Here is a 24,990-nt window from a genome sequence, read left to right as displayed (position 1 = left end):
AAGATACCAGCTAACGAATAGAGAATTTTTATACTTCAACATGCAGTGAGCTTGCCCATTGCCTGTACTTACATCAACTTCAACATGGATGAACTGATCCAGGTTATTGATGATGCTGAGTTTTTGTACGCTGGTTGATTTGAGACAGACCTGGCCAAAGTCTATGGTTGGTGGACCTGTTGATGAAAAAGACCATTCAGTTCCTGTGGTGATATCATTCATTCTGCTTACAAATACACAATGATTCTTTCAAATACAGTGAAATATCGATAAGTCAAACTCTGATAACTCAAAACAACTGTCAAGTCACACAAAGAATCCATTGCCTTCAGTAGTATAACAATGATATACAACCCTGCTTAACTCAAAACTCTGCTTAAGTCAAATTTTGAACCTGTTCCCTTGAGGTTTGACTTATTAAGATTTCACTGTAAAAGATAAAGTTATTCTGCAGTAAAGATCAACATGTTTGTGAATTTTTTTTGATTTATCTCAGTGAATTTCGATGTATCATATTTTAACTTCTGAAAAGGTAAAATAAACAACTGAGCATTATTATTAACAATTAGTCTCTTGTGGTAAATGTTGACTAATTTTCAAGATTATGTATATTTGAAACAATCTACAGCATCAAAAACTAAATAAGGGGAGTTTCAGCTCAAAACAATTAACAGTTAAAAGCACAGCTTACACAGCTTACTTAATACAGCACTGAAATTCATTAGGGCAAGGAATTTGGTCACAGTGTCCAAAAATGTTATAATCAATTGACAATTGTGCAGTGATGCGTGACTGAAATTCAATGAAACTCACAGGGATTGAGGCCAAGGCTTTTCAAATTTGTCCTCACGGTTTCGTGGTTATTTTTAAAAAAAATAGTCAGATGGACACTTTCTGTTTTGGACATATTGTATTGTACTAATATGGGCTCCCAATGTCACACGAACTAAAAGTCGAGGAGTTTAAGAGAAAATGCTAGCTTACCAATGACCACCTGATGTAGCTGTTGCGGAGTGAGAATCTTCTTACAATCGGCCTTCTCTTGGGGCGTCATGGGCACGGCATTGAGGCCTCGGCTGAAGGGACGCGAGGTAGAGTTGAGCTCCTTCTCAGCTAGCTGCTTGGAGCTCAGCATACGACGAGATTTGTCCCGTGGACTTGGTGCTACGAAAAGCAAAGAAAAGGCCACCAATCAGGATCGAGGATTCAGGTTGCTTGAAGATAAATAAACATAGTATGCTGGATTTGTCACATTTGATTCAACTAGTGCAGTGCCCGTCTAAAATGTGCATGTTCGGGAAACGCAAACTGCTTTGCCGCTGGTATAGGCTGCATACTTGCAGAGTTTTGGAGAACTGCTCGTGCAAACAATGCACGCAATTCAATGGTGTTGTTTTCACAGGTTGAACGCACACTTACGTCAAAGTTTGTGCTAGGTTTGAAGTTCGACCACCTACAATGGTCGCTCAGTCGACTGCAAAAATAATGTGCCCGTGTACATACGAAAACATGGTATGCAGTGCTATTCACCCATACTGGACAATGTATCGCCCTACAATGCATGTGCGCGTGCCCGTCCTTTTTGCATTGTTTGCGTCATATTGAGCACGCGCGCTTTAGCTTAAACATGACGTAAATAATTGAAAAGAACGGCAGTGCGTGGTGTTATGTTCTAAGCTGCCACGTTTGCCTCCGAAAATACTGCTTTTTTGCAGCTTTTTCGAGAACTGCTCATCCAAACCACTTCAAACTTGGCACTGCACATTCTGTGGCCCCGAGCAATACACCCGCCGATTTTTAACTTCATACGGTGCCCGGTTCTGGAGATAATCGACGGACAGACAGACAGACAGAGATTCCTTGAATTATAGTAAGACTAGTGCAGGGCCAGTTGAAAACGTGCCTGTTCGGAAGGGGCAGTTCAGCTCATGGAAACAACGCACATTATTCAATGGTGCTTCCACAGGTTGAACGAACACTCGCAGGTTAAACGCACACAATGTCGTCTTGCCCTGGCGCTGATATTTACCCCTACTGGATAATATGGTATCACCCTACAGTAAGAGTTGCTCAGTCGACCGCCTACATACAGTGCAGTGATGGCTGTTCAGTTGATTACAAAATGCATGTGCCCGTGCCTGTGCCCGTGCATGCCACTCACGTACATGTACGTCAAAAAAAATGCACCTGTTCGTTAGGGGCAATTTCAAAATGCTCATATCATGCAAACAACGCACACGATTCAATTTGTGTTGTTTTCACAGGTTAAACTCACATGTCGCCAGGCCATCCCCGGCACTGATATTCACCCATACGCCCGTGCAGCTACTCACCTACGTGAGTAAGGTTGCTCAATCCACCGCCTACAATAGTGGTTCAATCGACTGCAAAATGCATGTGCCCGTGCAGTAAACGGAAACATATGGTACGCAGTGCTATTCACCCATACTGGACAATGGTATCGCCCTACAATGCACGTGCGCGTGCCCGTCCTTTTTGAATTGTTTGCGTCATATTGAGCACGCGCGGTTTAGCTTTACATGACGTAAACAATTGAACAGAACGGCTGTGCGTGGTGTTATGTTCTAGGCTATATTCTGGCGCGTTTGCCTCAGAAAATACTGCTTTTCTGAGGCCAGTCGAAAATGTGCGTGTTCGGAAGGGGCAGTTGAGAACTGCAGCTCGTGTAACAACGCACATTATTCAATGGTGTGAACGCACACTCGCAAGTTAAACGCACAAAATGTCGTCACCCCCCTGGCACTGATATTTACCCCTACTGGACAATATGGTATCGCCCAACAACTGTAGGGCGTAGTTGTAGGGCGATACCATATTGTATTAGAGTCGCTCAGTCGACCGCCTACATACAGTGCAGTGATGGTTGCTCAGTTGACCACAAAATGCATGTGCCCGTGCATGCCACTCTCGTATATGTACGTACGAAGACATGGTTGCAGTGCTATAGCCCTACAATGTGCCCGTCCTTTTTGCACTGTTTGCGTCATACTGAGCACGCGCGCTTTAGCTCGAACATGACGTAAACAATTGAAAAGAACCCCATGATGTGCCCGTCCTTTTTTCCATTGTTGCGTCATATTAAGCACGCGCGCTCTTGCTTTAACATGACGTAAACAATTAAAAAGAACATCAGTGCGCGGAGTTCTAGGCTATATTCTGGCGCGCTAGGCCTCAGAAAATACTGCTTTTTTGCAGCTTTTTCGAGGACCACTCTTCCAAACCACTTCAAACTCAGCACTGCACATTCTGCTGTCCCGAGCAATACACCCGCCGATTTTCAACTTCATACGGTGCCCGGTTCTGGAGATAATCGGCGGACAGACAGACAGACAGACGGACAGACAGACAGACAGACAGAGATTCCTTGAATTGTAGTATAGATGCTATTACAAAAAATGCTATTATGAAAAATTAGATCTACTGAAAAATTAACTACATGTATACGAGCTGAAACATGTATTTTAATCAAAACTGAATTAAAGCTGACTTTATAACAAAAATTGTTAACAATAAGCCAGTTTGGTATTTCAACTGCGCATGCGCACAATGATATAGGTCACAGGTCATTCGGGATAATCCAACGTTTCAAAGGCTCATTAATGCGGGCACACGACGCTTGCATGTAAATTACCAGCAGAATGGGTGTGCTCGTAACATCGCGTAACATCACGTCAGAGATGTTATCCCGAATGACCGCGTTATTGAAATACCCAACTGGCTTATTCTCAAATGTTTAATAACTCACTCTTAGTTGGCGGTTTAATTTCGTCCACTTTCAGTTTGCCCGGTTTCAGCCCAGAGGCTGGCTTCAGACCGATGTCCTTGTCATTGTCAAGCTCCAGAAACTCCCTGGAAAAAAAACAACAGATGAACAAATATCATTCCTGCTGTGTCATGTAATTGTGAATTTTTTTTTGGTACCTTAACCAAAATATTTCCCACAAAATCGATGTTGTTATAATTGATGACTGTTTTCACATATTGACTAATCATGAACTTTGTTGAAAGTGAATACTGCATAAAAGTTTGAACATTTTTATGAAGTGAATTTGTTGATTGCAAATGTGATGAATGTGAAAAAAGTGATGAAAGTGAGATGAATTTTGTGAAATCGCATTTACTTAATTGATAGAGCAATGAATTAACAAGACAAAGTAAGAACTAGTCTATGACAGAAACGCATAAATGGTGGGAAACTGGTAAGGTTACTGTATGTTTGTAACCTGAATATCAAGTTTTGCTTTGATATTGGACATTAAATTATATTTAATTTCTGTTGTTGGGGATTGAAATTCCTAATGAAAATATTTCTGGTAATGCATTCTGCAGACACACGGATATGAAAAAAAAAACCTTCATTTTCAAGGCAAGCAATGAATGTGTGCAAGACTAATGCATAGAAGCTTAAAATTATCAAATGGAAAGAGATGTCTTGATAAAAATACATGGTGAATTCTCTAAAATGTGTCATATGGGATTGATAAAGAAGACCCCTCATCTAAATTTCTGATACTCTCATTTTATAGCTGTGACGGCAATGAATAGTTGAAATCAGAACAAAATGATCGTGATATTGACATGAGGAGCTATGATGCAGAATTCAAACTTTGCTATCAACCTGCAAGGGTGCGGTTCCTGAACTTTCTGCCACCTGTTAAAATGTAAATACGACGCAGTCAAATAAATTGATTTCTGAAATTTCACTTTCCACTTGTCCCACTGTGACAACAAACAAGTCACTCGGATTGGACTTAATTTTGGATGAAAATATTCAAATCCATTTTTGGTGGTCCTCTAGGTCCAGCCTATAGTCCTCCTTGTTTCTCATTGATCGACCGACTCACAGACTGACTGACTGTCACTTGTGAGTTGGGCAGTGGTATCGTATAAGAACTAATGCTAATGAATGGACTAAATCCGGCCACTGTGTAGACCAGATGCATGATATACTTGCGCATGAAATAGTTCCAGTTTATAGCCATTCTGAATCAATTGAATGGAATTGTTGTGGGCTCTGGGGCCACCATTACTAAGCTTGCCTTGTCTTACCATAAAACTTAAAACAGGTGAACTTAGAGTAGGGCCGTGTCCGAAATGGGCTTCCAGAGCTACGGCTACGTCTATTGTCAGCGCGTCTCCGCGTATTTTCAATGGGCGCAGACCTAGATCTAGCTCTAGACAGTTGATTCGGATGCAGCCTAGGGGTGGGCATTTACGGGTAGTACGGGAACCCGGTACCCGATTGATAAAAACACGGGTACATGGGTACCAGTTAAAGAAAACCAACCCCAAAATTCAAATCTCAGAAGTTGCTGTTCAGATTGTTTAGAAAGGTCCACACGATATTACTACCACATCGGTGCTTCCATACAGCAAAATACAAGTGTGTACACTGCACAGTGAGTTTTATGGTATAAATTGCAACTTTCGCGAGCATAATAAATGTGAAATATGTTTTGTTTTCCCAAGTACCCTGGTTTTCATTTTGAAATTCCCTACAAATGACATTCAAAACCTTTCTTATTCATTGTCTGAGGAGTTACTAAGTACTTTGTAAAGTTGGTTACAGATAACCGATTCCACAATCTGGAACCAGTTCCCGACATCATCAGTCGGGTACTCGGGTACCAGGTTGCGATGCACAGCCCTAACTTAGAATTATCACAAACATTGATTAGTAAAAGAAACACATGTACAGCCTGAGCATGTTTTGGTTAGATTTGATGAGATCATAGCTGTTTATATACATCACAATGTGTGACTTCGCGCCTTGTTTGTTACAAAATATGGCCTTTTACTGACTGACTCCCATGACCAAACCTACTTGGCTTTTGTTTTTCCAATCCTGCGTTCTCGGCTGTTCTTCAGGTAGTCGTTGTAGACATTCTTGTGTTTCTGAATGGTAGCCAGTTCATTGTCATCGTAGGCATAGTCCGGATCAACGTAGGTGTGGCGCTCGGTCTTGGTAAAAATAGTCCTGTTTGAAATTTTTTAAAAAATGAGAAATCAATTAATCAAACTGTTTTGGGTATTATTTTTGTTTAATTTCTTACCGGTAATGGAACAAGGGTTTAACAATAACTGCAACGGCACTGTAACTCAGTTTGAAACAGTTTTTGTGTCTTGTCTATGCGTATTTTGAAGGTAGAGAACATATTTGGAACTATCAAAAAAGTAACTGATGAAATTATTGCTGAAAAACATACTTGGTTTAAAGATAGTAACGGCACTAAACTCCCTGTGAAATTATTCCTTCTGGCATGCTGTCATTTTGAAGAATACAATAAAAGACGGTCATTTCCAAAGATGTGTCTAAGGATGCTTTTTTGGAAATTTCCGTTAGTAGTTCGCTTTTACCTTTAAGCATACCAAGATGTCAGCAAAAGACCAGCACCGCATGAAATGCATGTGATTATTCACTTAGAGATATCAGTTTCCAACGACTTGAATTTTTAGAGCAACAATGTTGAACCCAAATATTTCTGTGGGCAGTAAGGTATAGTTTTCTGAACGTTCTTACTCTTAACCATCTTTCCAACTATCATTTTTTCAAAGTAATGCCCTTTTGAGCCCAAATGGACGCATTCTTTCAAAAGTGTTCCTTTAAACGTTCAACCCCATGTGACTTACTTGTACTGAACTCGTCTGTAGCTGGGCCTGATACTGCGTGCTCGGTCATTAGGGTAAGCCACCAGGGCTCTGGCGTCTGGTATGTGCCCGGCTGACCTGGTAGCATGAAGGCCTTTAGTCTTTGGGGCTCCTAACATGGCCGCCCGGGGTTCATAGGGTTTAGCTTCATCCATAGTGACATCGACGAATTGACCAACCTCACCAACTACACGGGGTGTAATGCCTGGATGGGGGGTAAAATCAACATGAAATGTGTGGTCAAATATGTAATGTATGTAATATGTAATGTGGCAAGTGGATTATGGAGTAGTTAAAAAAATAAAAAGTCCTTCCCCGGCCTATATCTAGGTACCGGAAAGTCAGCGTCACCATTGTAGTAGGCAGTGATCGTCGAGCGCTGAGAGTAGTTGATAGTGGGCAAGCCTTCAAAGCTGTGATGGATGGCAAAAACTGAGAAAAACGCGGAGCCTACACCTAGTGCTTGGTCGGCACGATAATGACAACTGTACACGGCACAGGTAGTGACCATTTTGCCATTTGATAAAGAATTCATGGGGCTTTTTGGAGTGAAAATAAGCCCTATCTTGTTTACAACGCATGACGTGGTAACTAAACGCTTGCCTAATGCAATGGTGGCCGATAACAGTGAAACCAGATGGTCACGTGGTACTTTGACGTCATAAAATCGGATCCTATATTTCTTGAAACGGTGATCATTCATTACAGTGGTAAAGTGTCAGTTAGTTTTACTTAATACTGCTTAGTGAGCCCCTCTCATACATCGCATACATGTAAAACTATTTACAAAGCTTGTTTCCCAAAAAAGACGAGGCTGTAGGATCCAAGTTAGAATGCAGTCCAAATAAGAATATTGCATACCAAAAATGTGAATTTCAAGTTTAATTCATACTTATGTGATGCTCAATTTTCTGCTTTTATGTAAAGTCCAATTATTAAGAAGAAGGGCCAAATTACAATACTCCATTGAAAATTAGAAAAAAAAATTCTAGTTCAAAGACCAACTTCTGATTGATATATTCGATCCTAAGTACACATTTTAGGCTCGTCACTGGTAAATTAAGTGCTCTTTTGAATTTGATAAGAACTGACAATTTTCTTTCACATTAACAACTGGAATCAAATTTATAAAAAGAGAATTTGCACGGTGTTTTTTTTTCTTTACAGAAGCTGGTCTCACCAGGGTTGAATTTGGGTTCTCTCTTCTTCGACTCGGCATTACTGACACCATGCAGGGAGATATGCAGGCCATAAATGGCCTCCAAATGAGTGGCCAGTGGATTGGCTTCCTCCCCCTCATCGGCCACCGATCCCAGGACGTCCATGACTTGACTGAGCTTGAAGGAGCCGTACTGGTTGGGCTTGAAGGAGAAGATCAGGTCCTGGGACTCCCCGGGGGTCAGCTTCCCGAAGGACGGGTAGACGCAGAACTGTGCCACCTGGCGGCAGACGAAGGAGACTGGGAGGTGGGTGGCGTCATTGCGGAGGGTGCAGAGGGTGTCTACGTGCTCGCCGACAGGGCACTCGCCAAAGTCAAAATGATTGGTCGGGGAGAGGCTGAGGAGGACAGGCAGGGCCGTGCCGGTGAGAGCTACCTCTACTTTGGTACCTGGAGAGATGTTAAATGGAAGTAGAAGTGAACAAAATAAATGAGAACTAAGGAATTAATGGTATCATGTTTAAAACTTTAAAAGGTAGAGAACTAAATTTTCTTGGATGGGAGGGGGGAGTTTAAAGATCCATTCCCAGTGTTCCATCCCGAATAATAGATTCCTTTTCTAAATTGCTATTTTTTAGCAATGCAAAGGCCACAAATTTACATGGCTAAAGGTCACAATTTACATGTTCAAAGGCCACAATTTACGTGGTCAAAGGCCACAATTTATACAGTCAAAGACCACAATTTACATGGTCGAAGGCTACAATTTACATAGGCAAAGGCCACAATTTACATGGTCAAAGTCCGCAATTTACATGGTTAAAGGTCACAATTTATATGGTCAAAGGCCACAATATACATGGTCATACACCACAATTTACATGGTCAAAGGCCACAATTGACATGGTCAAAGGGCCACAATTTACACATTCAAAAGGCACAATTAACATGGTCAAAGGCCACAATTTACATGATCAAAGGCCACAATTTACATTGTGAAAAGTCACAATTTACATTGTGAAAAGTCACAATTTACATTGTCAAAAGCCACCATTTACGTGGGCAAAGGCCACAATTTGCAAGAGCAGAGGGTTAAGTACTAATAGGAAAATATGAAACCTACCTTCATTTCCATTCTGTTTCCCTGCGTCATTCTCCGCCCCGAACCCTTTACTGCTCCCAATCACCACAATCTGCATGAAGAGAGCAAAGTCCTGCCTAGGGGGTGGGGTAGCCGTCCCCTTCCAGCCCTGCTGGGCCGTGTTGTAGCGGGGGCTGAAGCGGAAGAAGACCGGTGCCCGCTGGTAAGGAGCCAGCTTTCCCTGGGATGGGATTGCAGTGACTAGGGACGTCAGCTCATTGGTGCTGCTACGGACTCTATCCATGTCCTTTGTGGCCAGCGTTGCGACCGTTGATTTTGTCAGATCAGTCCCCTGAAATAATTTGTTTTAATTAACATCTTATTGACTTATTGAAATTGTAAAAGTCTTCTTAATCATCAAAATAAAGCTTCAATATAACTAATGCCATACATGTCCAAACAAGGTATCTAAATTATAGTTGTAATTGTCAGCCTTGCAGAAAATTTAACAGATTTTGGAGCATCCTGCTTTTTTGTGCATTTACTTTGTGTCCTGACTGGGCCCTTCCAATCAAGGTTAATAATGGGTATTTCGAAAGAAAAGAAAGCATTGCAATTTACAACATATTGAAAATATTGCAAATTGATGGCTAATATAAATTTAAAATTGTAGACCTCGGCTTCCGTTCAACTGATTACTCGGATAACAATTGGGTTAATTCAAATAGGGAGTCTGTGACTAGACTAGTCAGTGCTTGGTACCAAGACGTTCATGAAAAAGCGACCGTTGACTGGCGAGACTAATACTGTCTATTTGGAACCGAAGCCTGGGGCATGGTTCCATCACTGGTTGCCAACAGCCGTGCATCATAATACGCAGCAGGGAACCAGGATCCAGAAGTATTGTGATGATGTTTTGACCAGCGTCCGACAGTTATTTGTGCACAGGCGTAAGTTATGTCACAAATCAACCACTATGGGCTCGGTGCACAAATACCCCTTCAGCGGCCAGAAAAGGAGAGTTGGGGGAGAGTTGGGGGAGATAGACTAGTTCCCGGTCCATCCACTGCATATTTGGAATGAGCCAAAGTTATTGGGGGCGGGGATTAGTCTAGGAGACCGTCGCAAGGCAAATTCGAACGTAATGGCGCGCCAACGATGCTGACGCTCATGCGAAGACGCTATCGGTGGCTAATAGCTTTGGCACATTCAGGAAGTACTAGCGTACTTTGCGAGCGAACCAGTACAAGACCAGTACCAGTACGCGCATACTGTGTGTCCCGTCCACTGCGCTCTCAAAAGTGTTAAAAACACGCCCTCTTTTGTTGGCGCACAAAGCCCATAGTCATCTAATGGTCCTCGCCTGAACTTGATCTACAACCAATATTTTAAGATAATGAACCAACTCGATAGACTTACAGCTTCCATGCCTTCAGCGTTCTCCTCCAGCACAGTGACAAAGCTGACAGGGTCCGGTCCGTTATTGTACAGCATAGCCATCTGGGTCTTGTCCGTGCCGTAGTAAGTACTGCCAAACTTGATGCAGTCAATCTGCTCATCGGAGTCTGGGGCGTAGAGCTCCAGGCATCGCTCCACGACGTTGGCTCTGATGTGGAGGATGGCTGGCTGCTGGGCTTCCAGTTGCACTCTGGAAGGAATGATAGTGTATAAATATCATGACTATACCATAAAAGACTTTGAGAAGATTGTAAGGTTGCTTAACCTATGAGCACTTGTACTACACCGTATTTATTCTGGTTAATTCACGATTTGCATGAAGAACTTGGAGGGTTTCAAGGGTTACATGGAGTAACAGGCTGGGCATTTTTGGCCCCATATAGGGAATAATTTGGACTAAACAGTTTTTGGCTGTGCTCTGATCAATTCAATCTTCCAAAAAAATGAAAGTGCCTGCTATTTCATATTGTTGAATTCACCTATAGCTGGGGCTATAATTAAAACAAAGTTAATTCAAGACCTGACTAAGCTTTGCAGTCGTGGAAATGGCAGGCAATATTATGCTGTTCAGTCAGTGCACCAGTCTACACTTAAAAAGAGGTAGGGAAATATATGCATACTTACGGGACTTCTTCATTTAAAACTCCGGCATTTTTGGTGACGAATTCCACCTTGGACACAAAGAAAAGCAAGAGAAAAATATTATTACATTCGGGACCATACAATGTTTAAAGATCACCAAATAATTTTTGTAAAGTTTCCATCATACAATATATTACCAAAGGCTATGCACCTTATTCATGAGAAAGCCAATTTTGATCATGTTCCCTAAAACTGTTGAATGTGATGGTGCCAGACTATTTATGCGTTCCAAACCTCACTTCCATTTTTTTTTCAATGTGGCTTAAAACATCAGGGTATGTTTAATCACAATTTTAAATTATTCTACAGAGCAGACTGGTATTAATTTGTAATTAAATTTATTTCATTGCTTTCATTTCTAAAATGAAAAAAAAAAGGCTCGCTTTCCATTTAATATGGCCGACTCGTGAATAATGCCTAAAATTAAAGTTCTGCTTCCTTGACCATATCATACCACTGCAATCATTCAAGTCTCAGAGAGAATTTCATGGAACTTCAAGAAACAGAGACTTGGTTCCAGATTATATTCTTGACGCATAATACTAACGTACTAACGTGCTTGTTCATGCAAAAGTCAATTTTCAGAAATTTTGAGTTTCATTATCTTCAGTTTTGAAACGCTCAATTCACAATTTTGAAATCACCCAACTCTCAGTCTAATCCCTGCGTTACCTTGATGACTTGGGCCGTCTTTGGCTGCAGGGTCCCAGAGCAAGGAAAGATGGTGATGGGTTGCAGGCCAGTGTAGTTGATCTTGAAGTTGCCCGGTAAAGAGCCATGGTTGTAGAGAGATACCTGAGTGGATAGCACCTTGCTGTTGCGTACTACTGTGCCAAAATTGGCCGGACCTTCCAAGTCTAGGAGAGGCTGGGGGCTATAACTGTTAAATGAAAAAAGGACAGCAATAATAACCATTTAGTTTTAATTTTTACTAGAGATATACAAGACTAATGCAGATTTGACTTGAAGTTTTGCGTTGTGAGGAGAGCAATAAGAGTAAGTGCATGGTTGCACCATGTGACAAACCTCTCTTGTGAGTTTGTAAGGTTAAGAACCTGAGTCTCCTGGCAACGGGCAGAGCATACTGTCCAAAACGTTGAGATTCACCCCGATTCTTTTCGGAACCTGGCAAACTCACAAAAGAGATAGTTACAAGGTGCAACAATAAATTTACTCTTAACTCTTTCAGTGCCCGCGACATTTCAAAAGTTTAACCCTAAAGCGCCCAACTTCGAGCTTTTTTGTTAATTATTCAAAATTCTATAAAAAAAAAAGTAAATATGTTGTAATCACCAAACTTGTTGTATCTTGCTCTCTGGTATATTCTTGTTATCTTCAAAAGTCAATATTAGCCATGCACTTAGTAATAAACCCTGAAACACTCTCCTGAACACAGGGGAATTCCACACTTTTGCAGAATATACGTGAGTCGCGTCTGATACCCCTCCTCATACAAACTCTGTTCATTATCATAAATATTGCCATGATTGTCACTTTTAGCACCATCATTATCATTTGTATCGGTATCCCAATGTTCGTCTTCTGACCCATCATCCAGTTCTGAAGTATCCATGGATTATTCTGAATCAGAAAAGTAATCCCTTACCCTGTCCAAATCGGCGAAAAAATACACTGATTTTCTCTGGAGATAACACGCGAGCTCGGTTTATGGGCGCCGCCATTTTGTCAACAACTCGAAACTCAGTGTGACGCCCTCTCACAAGAACTCGAATATAAAAATAAATACAGGTCGTACATGCATATAATTGGTACCATTAGAAAGAGCGAGAGCGCCCCCTTTTGATAACACGTTACTCTACCTCGTACATGTACGAGGTTTGGCGTTTTTAAGCACGAACATTACCTCGTACATGTACGAGGTTGGCGCTTTTGGACTAACAAAAATACCTCGTACATGTACGAGTTTGGCACTGAAAGAGTTAAAGACTAGTGCAACAAAACAATTTTCGAGATAATGAGGGGTAGTATCCTCTTCTCTATGAAACAACTAACACGGGCACGTAGGATCTTCATAATCTTAGACTCAAAATTACTCCAAGATGTACATGTACAACCCTAACTCCCTAGGGGGTGTGCAAAATCGTATTAAAATTGGAGGATTCAGGACTGTTAGGGCTAGGTTTAAGTGCATTGCTTTTGATATGCCAAACGATACTGGCGATAAAGTGATTGGAAATTAGATAGGAATATTTGTACAATATGATTAATGGTGTTTGATGAACAATCTTTTTGCCTGCCATGTAATTTATTGCGCAAGAAGTTTATACTGGACTTGAACATTTGCTAGCTGTTATAATTCAGTCGGTTTTGCTGATTTTCATGGACCTTTTTACAGCTGACCTCAGAGCATCTGTTAAGTCCCAATTGAAGTAATGGCCCAAACTGTAGTTGGGACTGGCCCAACTATATTCGGGACAGTTAAGACGATGCTTTAGTTGGGTTCATAATACCTTTTTGGGGGGAAACTGTAATACACAACAGTGAAACATATTTCACTGCCTGGTCTCTGGGTGATATTTTCTTGAGTTGCAACTTACACACAGAGGGGTATCTCAACCACATCTTCATCAACCAGTAGGATAAGACCGTCTTGACAATCCTGAGGCTCCTCAGTGAAAAACTCAATAGTTGCAGTCACCTCCAGGCCAGGGGCTATGGGCTTGTCTGGGTTCTTCACAATCAACTTGAATTTCTGAAATAAACACATCAGATATTGATTCCATTACACCAACTGCTTTACCTGCTGGTTCTGAGGATAATACAGTCATGAACAGCTTTTACAACATTGGGTAAATGCTTTTGTAATGTTATGATACTTTTCGAGAAAACGCTCGAATTCATAAAAGAAAGTCAAATTGTACTGTCCCTTCAGTGGGGTCGCACTAAACAGCGTCAACACAGCGTCAACACATGACAGAAGCGTCAACACACCGTCAACACATCCAAAACACATTCTGAATTGACAAAAAGGGCATATAATTGTGAAACATACAATAAAAGAGAATTTCCATGGGATTGAGTTTCCATTTCGTTGTTAAAAATATCGTATTTTCACGCGAAAAAAATGACCTTAACTTGCACGGCCGTTGTCCGCCATCTTGACTTCGCACAAAGCTTGGACTACACCATTTCAAGTAGGGGTGTGTAGGTAATGACATTATCTTGTCATAAACAACAGAGGGCGCCTTGCTGCAGACTAGACAGAGGGATACCAGATCTGTGTGAGGACTAAGGATCGGAGGAGTGGTAGATCATTATTTTGTGAGTTGTGTTTATGTTTTGGTCTTTGCAGATATTTTTAACACTGGCGACCCCGGCCGCGTCCCTCTCTGTTGGTTTATTGTACAACGCTATCACCCTTTAGAATAATGGTATGGTCCGCGCTGCCACTGAGGCAACATGGCGGGTGTTCGGCAGCCGATTTCGGAGCGGCACGGAGAGCCAATTTTCTTGAACTAAAAATCGTGATTTTCAGACGTTTAACCTATTGATTTTAAGCACAAATTATGTTTCTGTCCATACTGTATGGGTTACATACTGCTTTTGTAAATTTTAATGCATTTTGGATGTGTTGACGCTGTGTTGACGTTGTGTTGACGCTGTGTTGACGCTTTGGAGTGTGTTGACGCTGTTTAGTATGACCGCTTCAGTGCCCATATTTTAGAGATATGAAGATAGTGGATAGGTTGCTGGAGGTAATGCTGGCAAGCTAACGTTTACTAAAGGTTTGCCAGCGGCAATCCATATCAACAGAGGGCGCTGTACTCTCTAAGATAGGGCTGAATTATAAGATGTATGAAATTACAAATAGCCCCCACCCCCCCAAAAAACAAAACATGTCAAATCAAGCACAAACAAAACAAATTGGCATTATTATCAGAAAATTGAAAATAAGGAGCTACAAAATTACAAAATAAAATTAAATTCAAATACAGTGATTAATTTAACGTGTGAATATATTATGCGCTTTCAAAGCATTAGGCTAAGAAACAATAATTAAAAAAAATCTTACATTTGTATTTGGTCCATGAAATTTAATCTGTTTGCTGCATTTGCTGATGTTCTGCACCGTGACAGTTTGGACGTGCACCGCGTTGGCCTCTGCATCCATAAATTCTATCACCGGCGGGATGATTCTCACCCCCGATATGTCTCCCGCCATGGTGAATATACCTTTCAGAAAAATTTAAACTAGAAAATACTTTTTCCCCTAAGTTTTGCAACTCATCTCAAACTCAAAAGTGACTGGAAGCGGCCATGATGTTTTCAAAGTTGTTGCCAGGCAGGTATAGCGCCCTCTCTTGTCCGACTTCGTCAAACCCACCCTAGCAACAATGTAAACAACTGGCCGTGGGATCGGGAAAATATTGTGTGTGCGAACATTGTTAGTTGGGAATTATTTTACTAAATCGGAGTAGTTTTTACAGAATTGCTTAACTGAAATGGGTCAGGATTACTACGGTATTCTGGGACTTACTAGGTCCGCGATAGATGCGGACATAAAGAAAGCGTAAGTAGCATATATCTTTGCTTTATTTCACAATCACTCACTCAGTGCGCCGTCGTCCACCGTCCATGTTGTGCCCATTCTTGAAAATCACGCATTCTCGAGAATGGGCATGCACATTCTTGAGAATGTGCAACTGGATCCTTGCTCAATCTTGGCAAAAAATAACTCTTCCAGATTGAGCGCACATTCTTGAGAATGTGCGACAAGATAACGGTCTTGTCGATGCCGAGCACCGGCTGCGCTTGGCAAGTCTAGCTGAATCCTCGTTCACTGATTCTCAATAATTATACTGTTGCAACGCAAGGCGCTGAAAAGTAGAGTGGATATTGATAAGTAAAGGCGTATTGATATGGGGGGGGGGGCGGGGGACCGGGAAAATATAAGAGACATAATAATACTAGTGCAAAGAATTCTGATTTTTGGGATAATAAAAGCGGGGGGGGGGGCGTAAGAATGAAGAATGTGAAGAATGAGAATGAATACTGCGACATCCCATAGTGCTAATGCTATTTCCCATTTAAATTGCCACCAATTTATTGTTCACATCCCACCATAACGTCGCAGAGCTGGATTCTATCTAGTCAAAAGAGTAATTTTGGCAGCTTCTGGACATCGGGTTTTTTTCGTGGCACGCATATGATACATGCAGGGACTTGTAACTTGTCTAGCCTAAACAAAGCACTTCCCAGACTAGTTCCCAGTCCTCCGTTATTACAAAACTTCCCATAGTGGACAGAAAAAAGCAATAATAACAGGTTTAATTTGATTCAAATTATCGTAGTTATACGAGTACAGAAGCATAGCACATTTTCTTTCCTCTTTATATGAATTGTTTCCCTTTTAACCGCTATACAATTCATTTAACATAATTATGTCGTGCAATGTTTGTTAAGATTGGGCAAAATTCATAAATTGTGCACGTGATATTCCCACCCAATCTTAAGAATGAGCGCTCATTCTTAAGAACGCGTGCTCGTTCTTAAGAATGGGCGCTCATTCTTAAGAATGCGCGCCCATTCTCGAGAATGTGCATGCCCATTCTCGAGAATGCGTGATTTTTAAGAATGGGCACAACATCCACACGATCGGCGGCGTGAGTCCGTGGTCTGTCGGCCGGTCTGTCTACGCGGAGGTCGCGGGCCAGCGGTTGCAGCTGGCCGCGCCAGTGTGGCGGAGGACAGGGAGGGGGGGGGGGGTTAGGACAATGTAGGAAGGGATGCTGAAAGTTTTGGGTTAAAATGTTAATGTTTGCAATGAGGGTTAGCCCCACTAGTGTGGCCGTCGGTATGCTGCGCTGAACCCAAGGCCACACACCGTGGTACCGCGCGCTACTGAGGACGAAGTTTTTCATAAAATTCAGGGCAGTTTCTACATTTTCAGTTTCTTACTTTCTTATGGTTGTATTCTATGATGTCTCCTATCACTTCTGGGATGCTTAGCATGTGCTTAGGTCTAATGATGTTCCATTTTCCGAGATATTCTTCAATCTTTCTGGAGTCCATATGCACTCGTGAAACGTCTGGTGATGGCAGCCATTTTGAATGTGACAAGAGATGACCTCAAGCTGTGACGTCGCGTTTATGTAAATTGCTTGTCGAGCGCGCGAGGGCGCGAGTTGCAAATGCGACGGCTATTTCCTGTGCCGTAGATCCTGAATAGAGATCGGTGCACGTGGCCCCCTGACGATAAATGCATGGTACAGGAAACAGCCGTCGCATTTGCAACATGCGCCCTCGCGCGCTCGACAAGCAATTTGCATACACGCGACGTCACAGCTTGAGGTCATCTCTTGTCCCATTCAAAATGGCTGCCATCACCAGACGTTTCACGAGTGCATATGGACTCCAGAAAGATTGAAGAATATCTCGGAAAATGGAACATCATTAGACCTAAGCACATGCTAAGCATCCCAGAAGTGATAGGAGACATCATAGAATACAACCATAAGAAAGTAAGAAACTGAAAATGTAAGAAACTGCCCTGAATTTTATGAAAAACTTCGTCCTCAGTAGCGCGCGGTACCACGGTGTGTGGCCAGAGGTTCAGCGCAGCATACCGACGGCCACACTAGTGGGGCTAAATGAGGGTGAACAATGAAAATGTACACTTTTGCTTAATTGTGCACATTAAAATACTAAAATGTATTGAATAATTTATTCAACGTTGCTCGGTTAAAATACCATGTATTGAATAAATATTCAACATTGCTCGGTTTTTCATTTTTCTAAACAATAAACTAGGGGCCTAGACACTAGCCTAAAGTATAGGCCTTTTCATAATATGAAATTTTCCGTTGGAGTGGTATAAATTTAACAAAAACGTGATGGGCAAAATCCATTGTGAAATAGAAAACACAGACAATTGAGTAGGGCCTTATGTTAGGCCTACATCTTCTATCGCCTTTAAAAACACACAGTCATGACACTGTGTTGACATAGGCTAATAATTAAAATTCTATTTCTATTTTGACTTCAAATTAATTTATTGCAGTCAAGATGATACACTTTAGTTGTACTGAATAATCAATTAATCTGAGAATAAGACATATTTATTTTAAGAAACGGACTTCAAAGTGTATTGTCGAAGACCATTTTTATAACAAAGTAATCATGTTTATTTGCCTTTTTAACTTTATAGCTATCGGAAGTTGTCTCTGAAGTATCATCCAGATAAAAATCAAGAAACCGGTGCTCCAGAGAAATTCAAACAGGTGTCGGAAGCCTACGATGTACTATGCGATCGTAAGTAGTGATCAACGAGAAGAATTATACAGTTGGTTTGCGTACAAGTTGTCCTGTTTCCCCTTAGCAAATGTTACGCCCTAACTATAGCAATTATGGCCCCAACTACAGTTTGGACAGTCCCAACTATTGTTCGGGAAGTCCTCACTGAAGTCAGGACGATTGCTTCAACTTAGCTTGAATAACTCCAACTGCTAATCAGGAATTCAACATAGAGCTGGAGCTGAAACTATGTTGTAGAAACTAGGTTCTAAGAGGCCCTTAAAAAAACGGTCCTATCCCTCTAGTTTTCCAACTCAGTTTTAAACATACCTCATTCATTATGTTCCATGGAATCTGGGTTGGGATTAATAGAGGGGAAAGGACCAATTTTGTGATACAGACACAGAGAGTCCCATTTTTTAGGGCCTCTGAATTAGAATGTAGTATCTACAACATAGTTTTAGCTTCAGCACTATAATTATGTCAAATTCCTGTTAAGCTTTGGAGCTGGAGTTACTCAAACTCGCTTCAACTATAGTTGGGATGATGCTTTAGTTGGGGCATAACAGAATCACTACCACCTATAAACAAAAGAATGAGCAAGATTAAGTTTCTATATTATTCCACTCATTAGATGAAAATTGTATCACTCAAAAATTACTGAAATGCTGTACTCTAAGATGAAGAGACCTAAATACACAACTGGTTTGGGACTTCCATTGAGGCAATCTGTCTTAATTTGAAATGCTAACAAGTCTTATTCTGCTCTTTTATAGCCAGGAAAAAGGCTGTATATGACCAGTTCGGAGAGGAAGGATTGAAGAATGGAGTACCAGAAGGAAAGATGGAGAGTGGGGCGTGGACGCATGGCTACACCTTCCATGGCGACGCCCACAAAGTCTTCAGAGAATTCTTTGGCGGAGATAACCCATTCAGTGGTAAGTAAAAAAAAAAAAAATTCAAAGAATTTGATCTTTTGATGGGAAAGGATGGTGTTTATGTGGATTTGTGTGGACACAGATGTAAACTACTTGAAGATTTTATTATCCATGATCAGTTAAGCAATGATCATTTGTACCCAGAAACTCACCTTAATAGGCCCTAACTGTCTGCTTAATATATACAAGAAGAGGAGCAATTGTGATACAAATGCAAGAAGAGGAAAAATTGTGATAAAATATCTTGCTCAGGGACAGAATGCAACAAAGCTCATTATCAAAAGACTGCCATAGTGATATATGAGTGGTGCACTGATCATGCATCTGTTTCACTAAAAAAAAACATTGGCTTCTTTCAAATGAGTGGTAATTTTGCCGGAAGTCAAAATGATCGCAGACATAAAATGTTTGTAGAGATTTTGTTCATCTTCCATTGGCAAACAGTCACCATACACAGTGCACTACTGTAACTCTAACATGACTGAACTAGTTCATGCTGACATTAAATTTCTTGCGACATTTCCATTATACAGGGTGTGCAACTGTTCTTAAACAGAGCTCATAATGTGCTAATCCCTCCAACTAATTGCTTTCCTACAGAATTCTTTGACGACCTCGATGGGGACCTGAGCATGGGCTTTGGTGGTCTGCGAGGCAGGGGACGCAAGAAGCAAGACGCATCCATCGAGCGAGACTTGACGCTGTCCCTGGAGGAGATATTCCATGGATGCACCAAGAAGATGAAGATCTCTAGGAGGGTAGGTCCGAGGCCTGTTTGCTGTCCATCCTGGGTCAAGTTTCATTGAGCATTCAAGCAAAAAGTACTGCATCAGCAATGGATCCATGATTTCCAGGTGGAGGGGGGGGGGGGTTGTTTAATGCCAAGAATTTTGAGAGAGAGAGAGTGGGGGAGTCATTACAGTCCACGCATAAAAGACCAAAGCCAGATGCAGTGATTTAAGATTTGCAGTATTGAGTGATGACATTATTCAGTTTGAAGTTTGTTCAAATTGGGAAATTATTTTATTAAATAGGGGCCTAAGTAAGTGATATTGGTCAGTCGGAGGGGGCATTGTTAGCCTCCTCAACCAACCCCCTTATGGGGTCAATCTACTGTGCATTTATGTATTTGTCTAGTAAGGCACTTCTAAAAACTGCCTCCTACAATTCTTACCCAAAAAGAACATAAATATTCAGTGATCTTATCATTTAGGCACTTTCAAAACCAACAAATCAGAAACCGAAAAAAACCTACACTTGATTTCCTTTATTTCTTCAGGTGATGAATGAAGACGGTCACACCTCCAGCATCCGAGACAAGATCCTGACCATCACGGTCAAACGAGGTTGGCGGGAGGGCACCCGCATCACCTTCCCCAAGGAGGGAGACCAGGGGCCCAACAACGTCCCCGCCGACATCGTCTTCATCGTCCGTGACAAGCCCCACCCTCGCTTCAAGAGGGACGGAAACGATCTGATCTTCACTGCCAGGGTGCTGCTGGGTAAAGCACTGACGGGATGCAGCGTGGAGGTACCGACGTTGGATGGACGACTGCTGAATATTCCCATCAATGACATCATCAGGTAAGCTTGGACAAGATTCACAGTATTTTCAGTTACTGAAAAGAGTTTTTTGGTGGCTGTCCACAGGCATCGCTGGAGGGGCTAGTGAGACTATCTGGGTTTTTTCCAGCAAAGTTGTTGTCCTGTCAGCAAAATTATGTCTGTTGGCAAATAAATGCCACAAGAAAAAAATGCACATCTATTGTCATGTCCAAGATTGTCCAAAATTCTGGCATATTCCCTGTTGAAATTTGTCTTGCGATGCCTGTGCAGCTGTCGATTTTTACGTAGAGTTGGGGGCACTTGGGCAGATGTTTGTAAGTTGACAAAATACCAAAATTCTCTTTTCTAAAAAGACAAGTACTTTGCATTCTGTTATGATAGAATCAGTCCAATGATGCAAGAAATTATTGTACCTCTAGAGACATACAACTAGTCTTGTTGCAAACGGGATTGTAACTGTACTGCAGTCAGCACTCCATTTGCAAAAATATTCAAAAACGTAGAAAAGAAATTTCTCAAGACAGAATTTGCATGACGTCACATTTATTGTTACGTCACTTTTTTAGTGACAGTGCAGTGAGCAAAATGCACTACTCATGCATGTGCTAAATGCCACTGAAAATGTGACATATCACAAAATGGATCTACATTTATATGGCACAATTTTGATTAAGTTCTTAAAACCTTCAAGAAAGAATCCAATTATTTATATTTACACTGGTTTCTTTATTCTGAAACAGACCTGGCTATGAGAAGGTGGTCCCCGGTGAAGGCATGCCGTTATCCAGAGGTCCCGAGGAGAAAGGCAGCCTGATCATCCGATTCGACATCGAGTTCCCCAAACAACTGACTTCCGAGAAGAAACACCTCCTCAAGGAGGCTTTACTATAAACAGATGAGGCAACGGACATGTCCATTCAATAGTTCGGGAAACTTTTTTGAAATATTCAGAGAAGAAATGGTGTGCCAAGCACTCATAGTGGTTATTGCGTATCATGGTTACCAGTTTAAACCTATGGCTCACTATTGCTATTGTCCAAGTACCAGTAGAAATGCTTGTCATTGAACAATATTAAAGCATGTTTTTCTTCAATGGATTACTTTGAGCTCCATTTCTCAAAAGATGGAGGAATGCTTAAACACATTGAATTGATGATTAGAACAACATTGGGGAAAATGTGAGTGCGATAGAAATAAAACCAAGGGAACATTAGTGAGTCACTCAAATAATCTACTAATATAAAACTCTACAGATTTTGAAAAACGTCAACATTCTGACTTTAATCGATTTTGAAGCCAACATACTTGATAATGATCAGCAAATAGAATTGTACACAAGTATAAAAACAAATCATTGCTTGGCAAAACCCCTGGATGGGAAACAAATACAATATTGTTTTAATTTTTTTTCTCACAAGTTATTGGCAAGAGATTAATACACTGCAACTGAATAAAAAAAAAAGCTGGGGGAAGTACATGATTAGGTTCATCATAAACATGTTAATACAAATGTTGATTTGTGAATTTGAAACAGATTTTTAATGAAATGATCTACCAAGTTGTATTATACCCTTTGAGAAAGCGAAAAAAACAAAAAAAAAGTATCATCCGTCCATAATCAATTTTTCTGTATATAGTGTATGTAAAGATATTTGTTTTGTTGGAATAAACACACTTCTGTGGAAATAACATTTGAAATAGCAGTTTGTTTGCTTGTTTATACATTGAGAATAGAAGTAAGACACATGTTTACAGACCTTTTACAGTCATACATCGAAGCATTGGATTCATTTTCCTGATTCCATAAAACCTCCGGGAGTTTAGGGCAGATTGGGGCGATACAGGGACTTGAAACCATTGAATAAACACTGCACATCACAATGTGGCTTTGTGTAAATGTTACTTTATTAATTTACCATTTTAATACAACGCATAGATTATATAAAAATACATGTATTTGAGGAATTATACATCTTTTGTTGACGCACCTTCATCACGGAGAGCTGTGGCCTCATGGTTAAGGGCACTGATTCATGGTCTGCGGGTAAAGCTGCAGGTTGTGGGTTCAAGTCCAGCCTGGTGTTATGGTGCGTGTGCCCTTGGGCAAGGCACTTTGTCACGCACTTCTTCTCACCACCCACTGGGTACATGAGAAGGTACATATGCACTGAAAGCGAGTTGCGGCAGATGGTCTCGTGGCCTGATGAACAGGGGTAATAATTGTAAAGCGCTATAACTTAGCGCCACATCATCATCATGAAATATTTTCATCTGAATTCTTTCTGAAACTTACGTTTTAAGATATGCAAATGAATGAATACACACCCCGATGTGTATTCATTAATTTGCATATATCTTAAAACCTTTATTTAGAAATAATAATTGAAAGGCGGGATTAAGGACATTATTATGAATGTCCGAATACAAAACTCAACAGTTTAAAGGTATAGTCCATCATTTGTAATTTGTGCATTTTGTTCGTTTGAAGCAACAAAAGAGTTCAAAATCTAATGAAGGATACTGAGCAACTAACCTGATGAAGTTTCAGCTAAGCTTCAGCTGTACATTCCGAGAAAAACAACATTCTAAGATCTCAATTTCAAATCAAAAGTTGCTGAATCATGTTTTGAATTGCAACTATACGCGACGTCGCGCACTGATCCGACGAATTATAACAACCGCGCGCGCGTGTGCGTCGTTCGAATACTTGTGCGCGCTTCGCTGAATAACAAAACGAACTACTAATTTAAATTTTCCTACGGTGCTTCTTAAGAATCACCGTTGGAAATGCCTTCTTTCGTTGATTACTTCAAAATGACAGCTTCCCAGAAAGAATAATTTCACAGGGAGTTTAGTCCCCTTACTATCTTTCAACCAAGTTAGTTTTTCAACAATAATTACGCCAGTTACTTCTCGGATGGCTGCAAATGATGGACTCTACCTTTAATAAATTTCCAAATTAAAATAATTATTATACTATCTTCAGCAGTACAAATTCTTCTATCTTTTCCACCATTCCTGAAACCTGATTGCAATTTTAATGGCTGCAACCAAGGCATACAGAGGTCTGGATGCGATACCTCCAACGAACCTCAAAATGGGGAAACTAAACGCCCACTCAAGCTGGTGTGCAGCGCAGAAAATTGTCATCCCGAAGAGACCGAGAATGGCAGGGTATCCGTACGCTCCCCGCACACGCTTTGGATCTGGAGACGAGGAACAAATATGCAGATTAATCATAACCTTCCCAAATCCTCTTTGCAAAATGGAGAATCTTTGCAGGATTGAGGCTATATGGCAAATATGCGTTGCTGATTTTAGAGGATGCACTTACTGTGTCAAGGTTCTTGGGCCGGACCTTCTGTTGTTTATGCTCAGCTGTGCATAAGTTTAGGCCTACATTATACTTGAAATCCTCTGCACTGCTCCAGGATGTCACTGGCTCTGCTTAAATTTACTGACAGTGATTGCTGGAGGATTTTGCAGGATTGAGGCAGTGGTCACCCCTTCAAGGACCACATTCAAGAAAAAACAGTGGATTTTGCAGGATTGAGGTTGAATCCTAGCAAAAAGGCCTGAGTTAGGGTAGATTCTGTCAGTTGGATCAATTAACATGGGGCAGTCAAGTGTAACAGGGGGTGAACAATAACAAAGGAATGCGTTTGTCACAATTGCCTCGAATAGCTTGTAAGTTGACTTGGGACTGGATGACTAGTGATGGACTTGTGATGGACTTGTGATGGACTTGTGATGGACTTGTGATGGACTTTTGATGGATTTGCGATGGACTTGTGATGCACTTGAGAGGACTTGTGATGGACTTTTGATGGACTTGCGATGAGCTTGTGATGGACTTGAGGACTATTGATGGACTTTTGATGGACTTCACTTATGATGGACTTGTGATGGACTTATGATGGACTTGTGATGGACATGCGATGGACTTGCGATGAACTTGCGATAAACTTGCAATGAACTTGAAAGGACCTGTGATGGACTTGTGATGGACTTGTGGGGACTTGTGGGGACTTGAGAGGACTTGTAATGGACTCGTATGCAGTATTTCAACTATATTTTGAACCACCCTGTACATTGTATTACCTTGAATTCATTTCCAGATTCCATAAAACCATACCGAGCTTGGGCAGTTTGCGCCATTACAGGGAGTAACAGGTAGGGCAGATTGGGGCGGTACAGGGACTTGAAATCTTGAATAAACTCTG

The 24,990-nt window shown here is 41.1% G+C and overlaps 2 protein-coding genes across 2 annotated transcripts in view; one reads left to right on the top strand and one right to left on the bottom strand.

The window, feature by feature from the left end:
* LOC119722129 (cilia- and flagella-associated protein 47-like) overlaps window positions 1-15,212 on the bottom strand; it is a 64,586-nt gene extending 49,374 nt beyond the window's left edge. Inside the window, exons 1-12 of the mRNA XM_038192170.1 lie at window positions 15,043-15,212; window positions 13,568-13,722; window positions 11,682-11,889; window positions 10,992-11,038; window positions 10,329-10,557; window positions 8,952-9,261; window positions 7,850-8,278; window positions 6,652-6,874; window positions 5,846-5,998; window positions 3,767-3,870; window positions 985-1,164; window positions 73-176 (exon numbers count right to left, since the gene is read on the bottom strand). Of these exons, the coding sequence (XP_038048098.1) occupies window positions 73-176; window positions 985-1,164; window positions 3,767-3,870; window positions 5,846-5,998; window positions 6,652-6,874; window positions 7,850-8,278; window positions 8,952-9,261; window positions 10,329-10,557; window positions 10,992-11,038; window positions 11,682-11,889; window positions 13,568-13,722; window positions 15,043-15,192 (2,292 nt within the window). The 5' untranslated portion in view covers window positions 15,193-15,212. The remainder of the gene's footprint in view (window positions 1-72; window positions 177-984; window positions 1,165-3,766; window positions 3,871-5,845; window positions 5,999-6,651; window positions 6,875-7,849; window positions 8,279-8,951; window positions 9,262-10,328; window positions 10,558-10,991; window positions 11,039-11,681; window positions 11,890-13,567; window positions 13,723-15,042) is intronic.
* A 139-nt stretch (window positions 15,213-15,351) lies between these two features.
* LOC119722128 (dnaJ homolog subfamily B member 13-like) lies at window positions 15,352-22,465 on the top strand. Its single transcript, XM_038192169.1, has 6 exons — window positions 15,352-15,540; window positions 18,178-18,281; window positions 19,040-19,201; window positions 19,802-19,959; window positions 20,481-20,785; window positions 21,508-22,465. The coding sequence occupies exons 1-6, from the start codon at window positions 15,473-15,475 to the stop codon at window positions 21,656-21,658; spliced, it is 948 nt and encodes a 315-aa protein (XP_038048097.1). The 5' UTR covers window positions 15,352-15,472; the 3' UTR covers window positions 21,659-22,465.
* Window positions 22,466-24,990: the final 2,525 nt, after the last annotated feature.

Source organism: Patiria miniata, unplaced genomic scaffold (genome assembly GCF_015706575.1).
Source record: "Patiria miniata isolate m_02_andy unplaced genomic scaffold, ASM1570657v1 HiC_scaffold_14, whole genome shotgun sequence".
Lineage (NCBI taxonomy): Eukaryota > Metazoa > Echinodermata > Asteroidea > Valvatida > Asterinidae > Patiria > Patiria miniata.
This window is presented reverse-complemented; position numbering and strand designations above follow the sequence as displayed.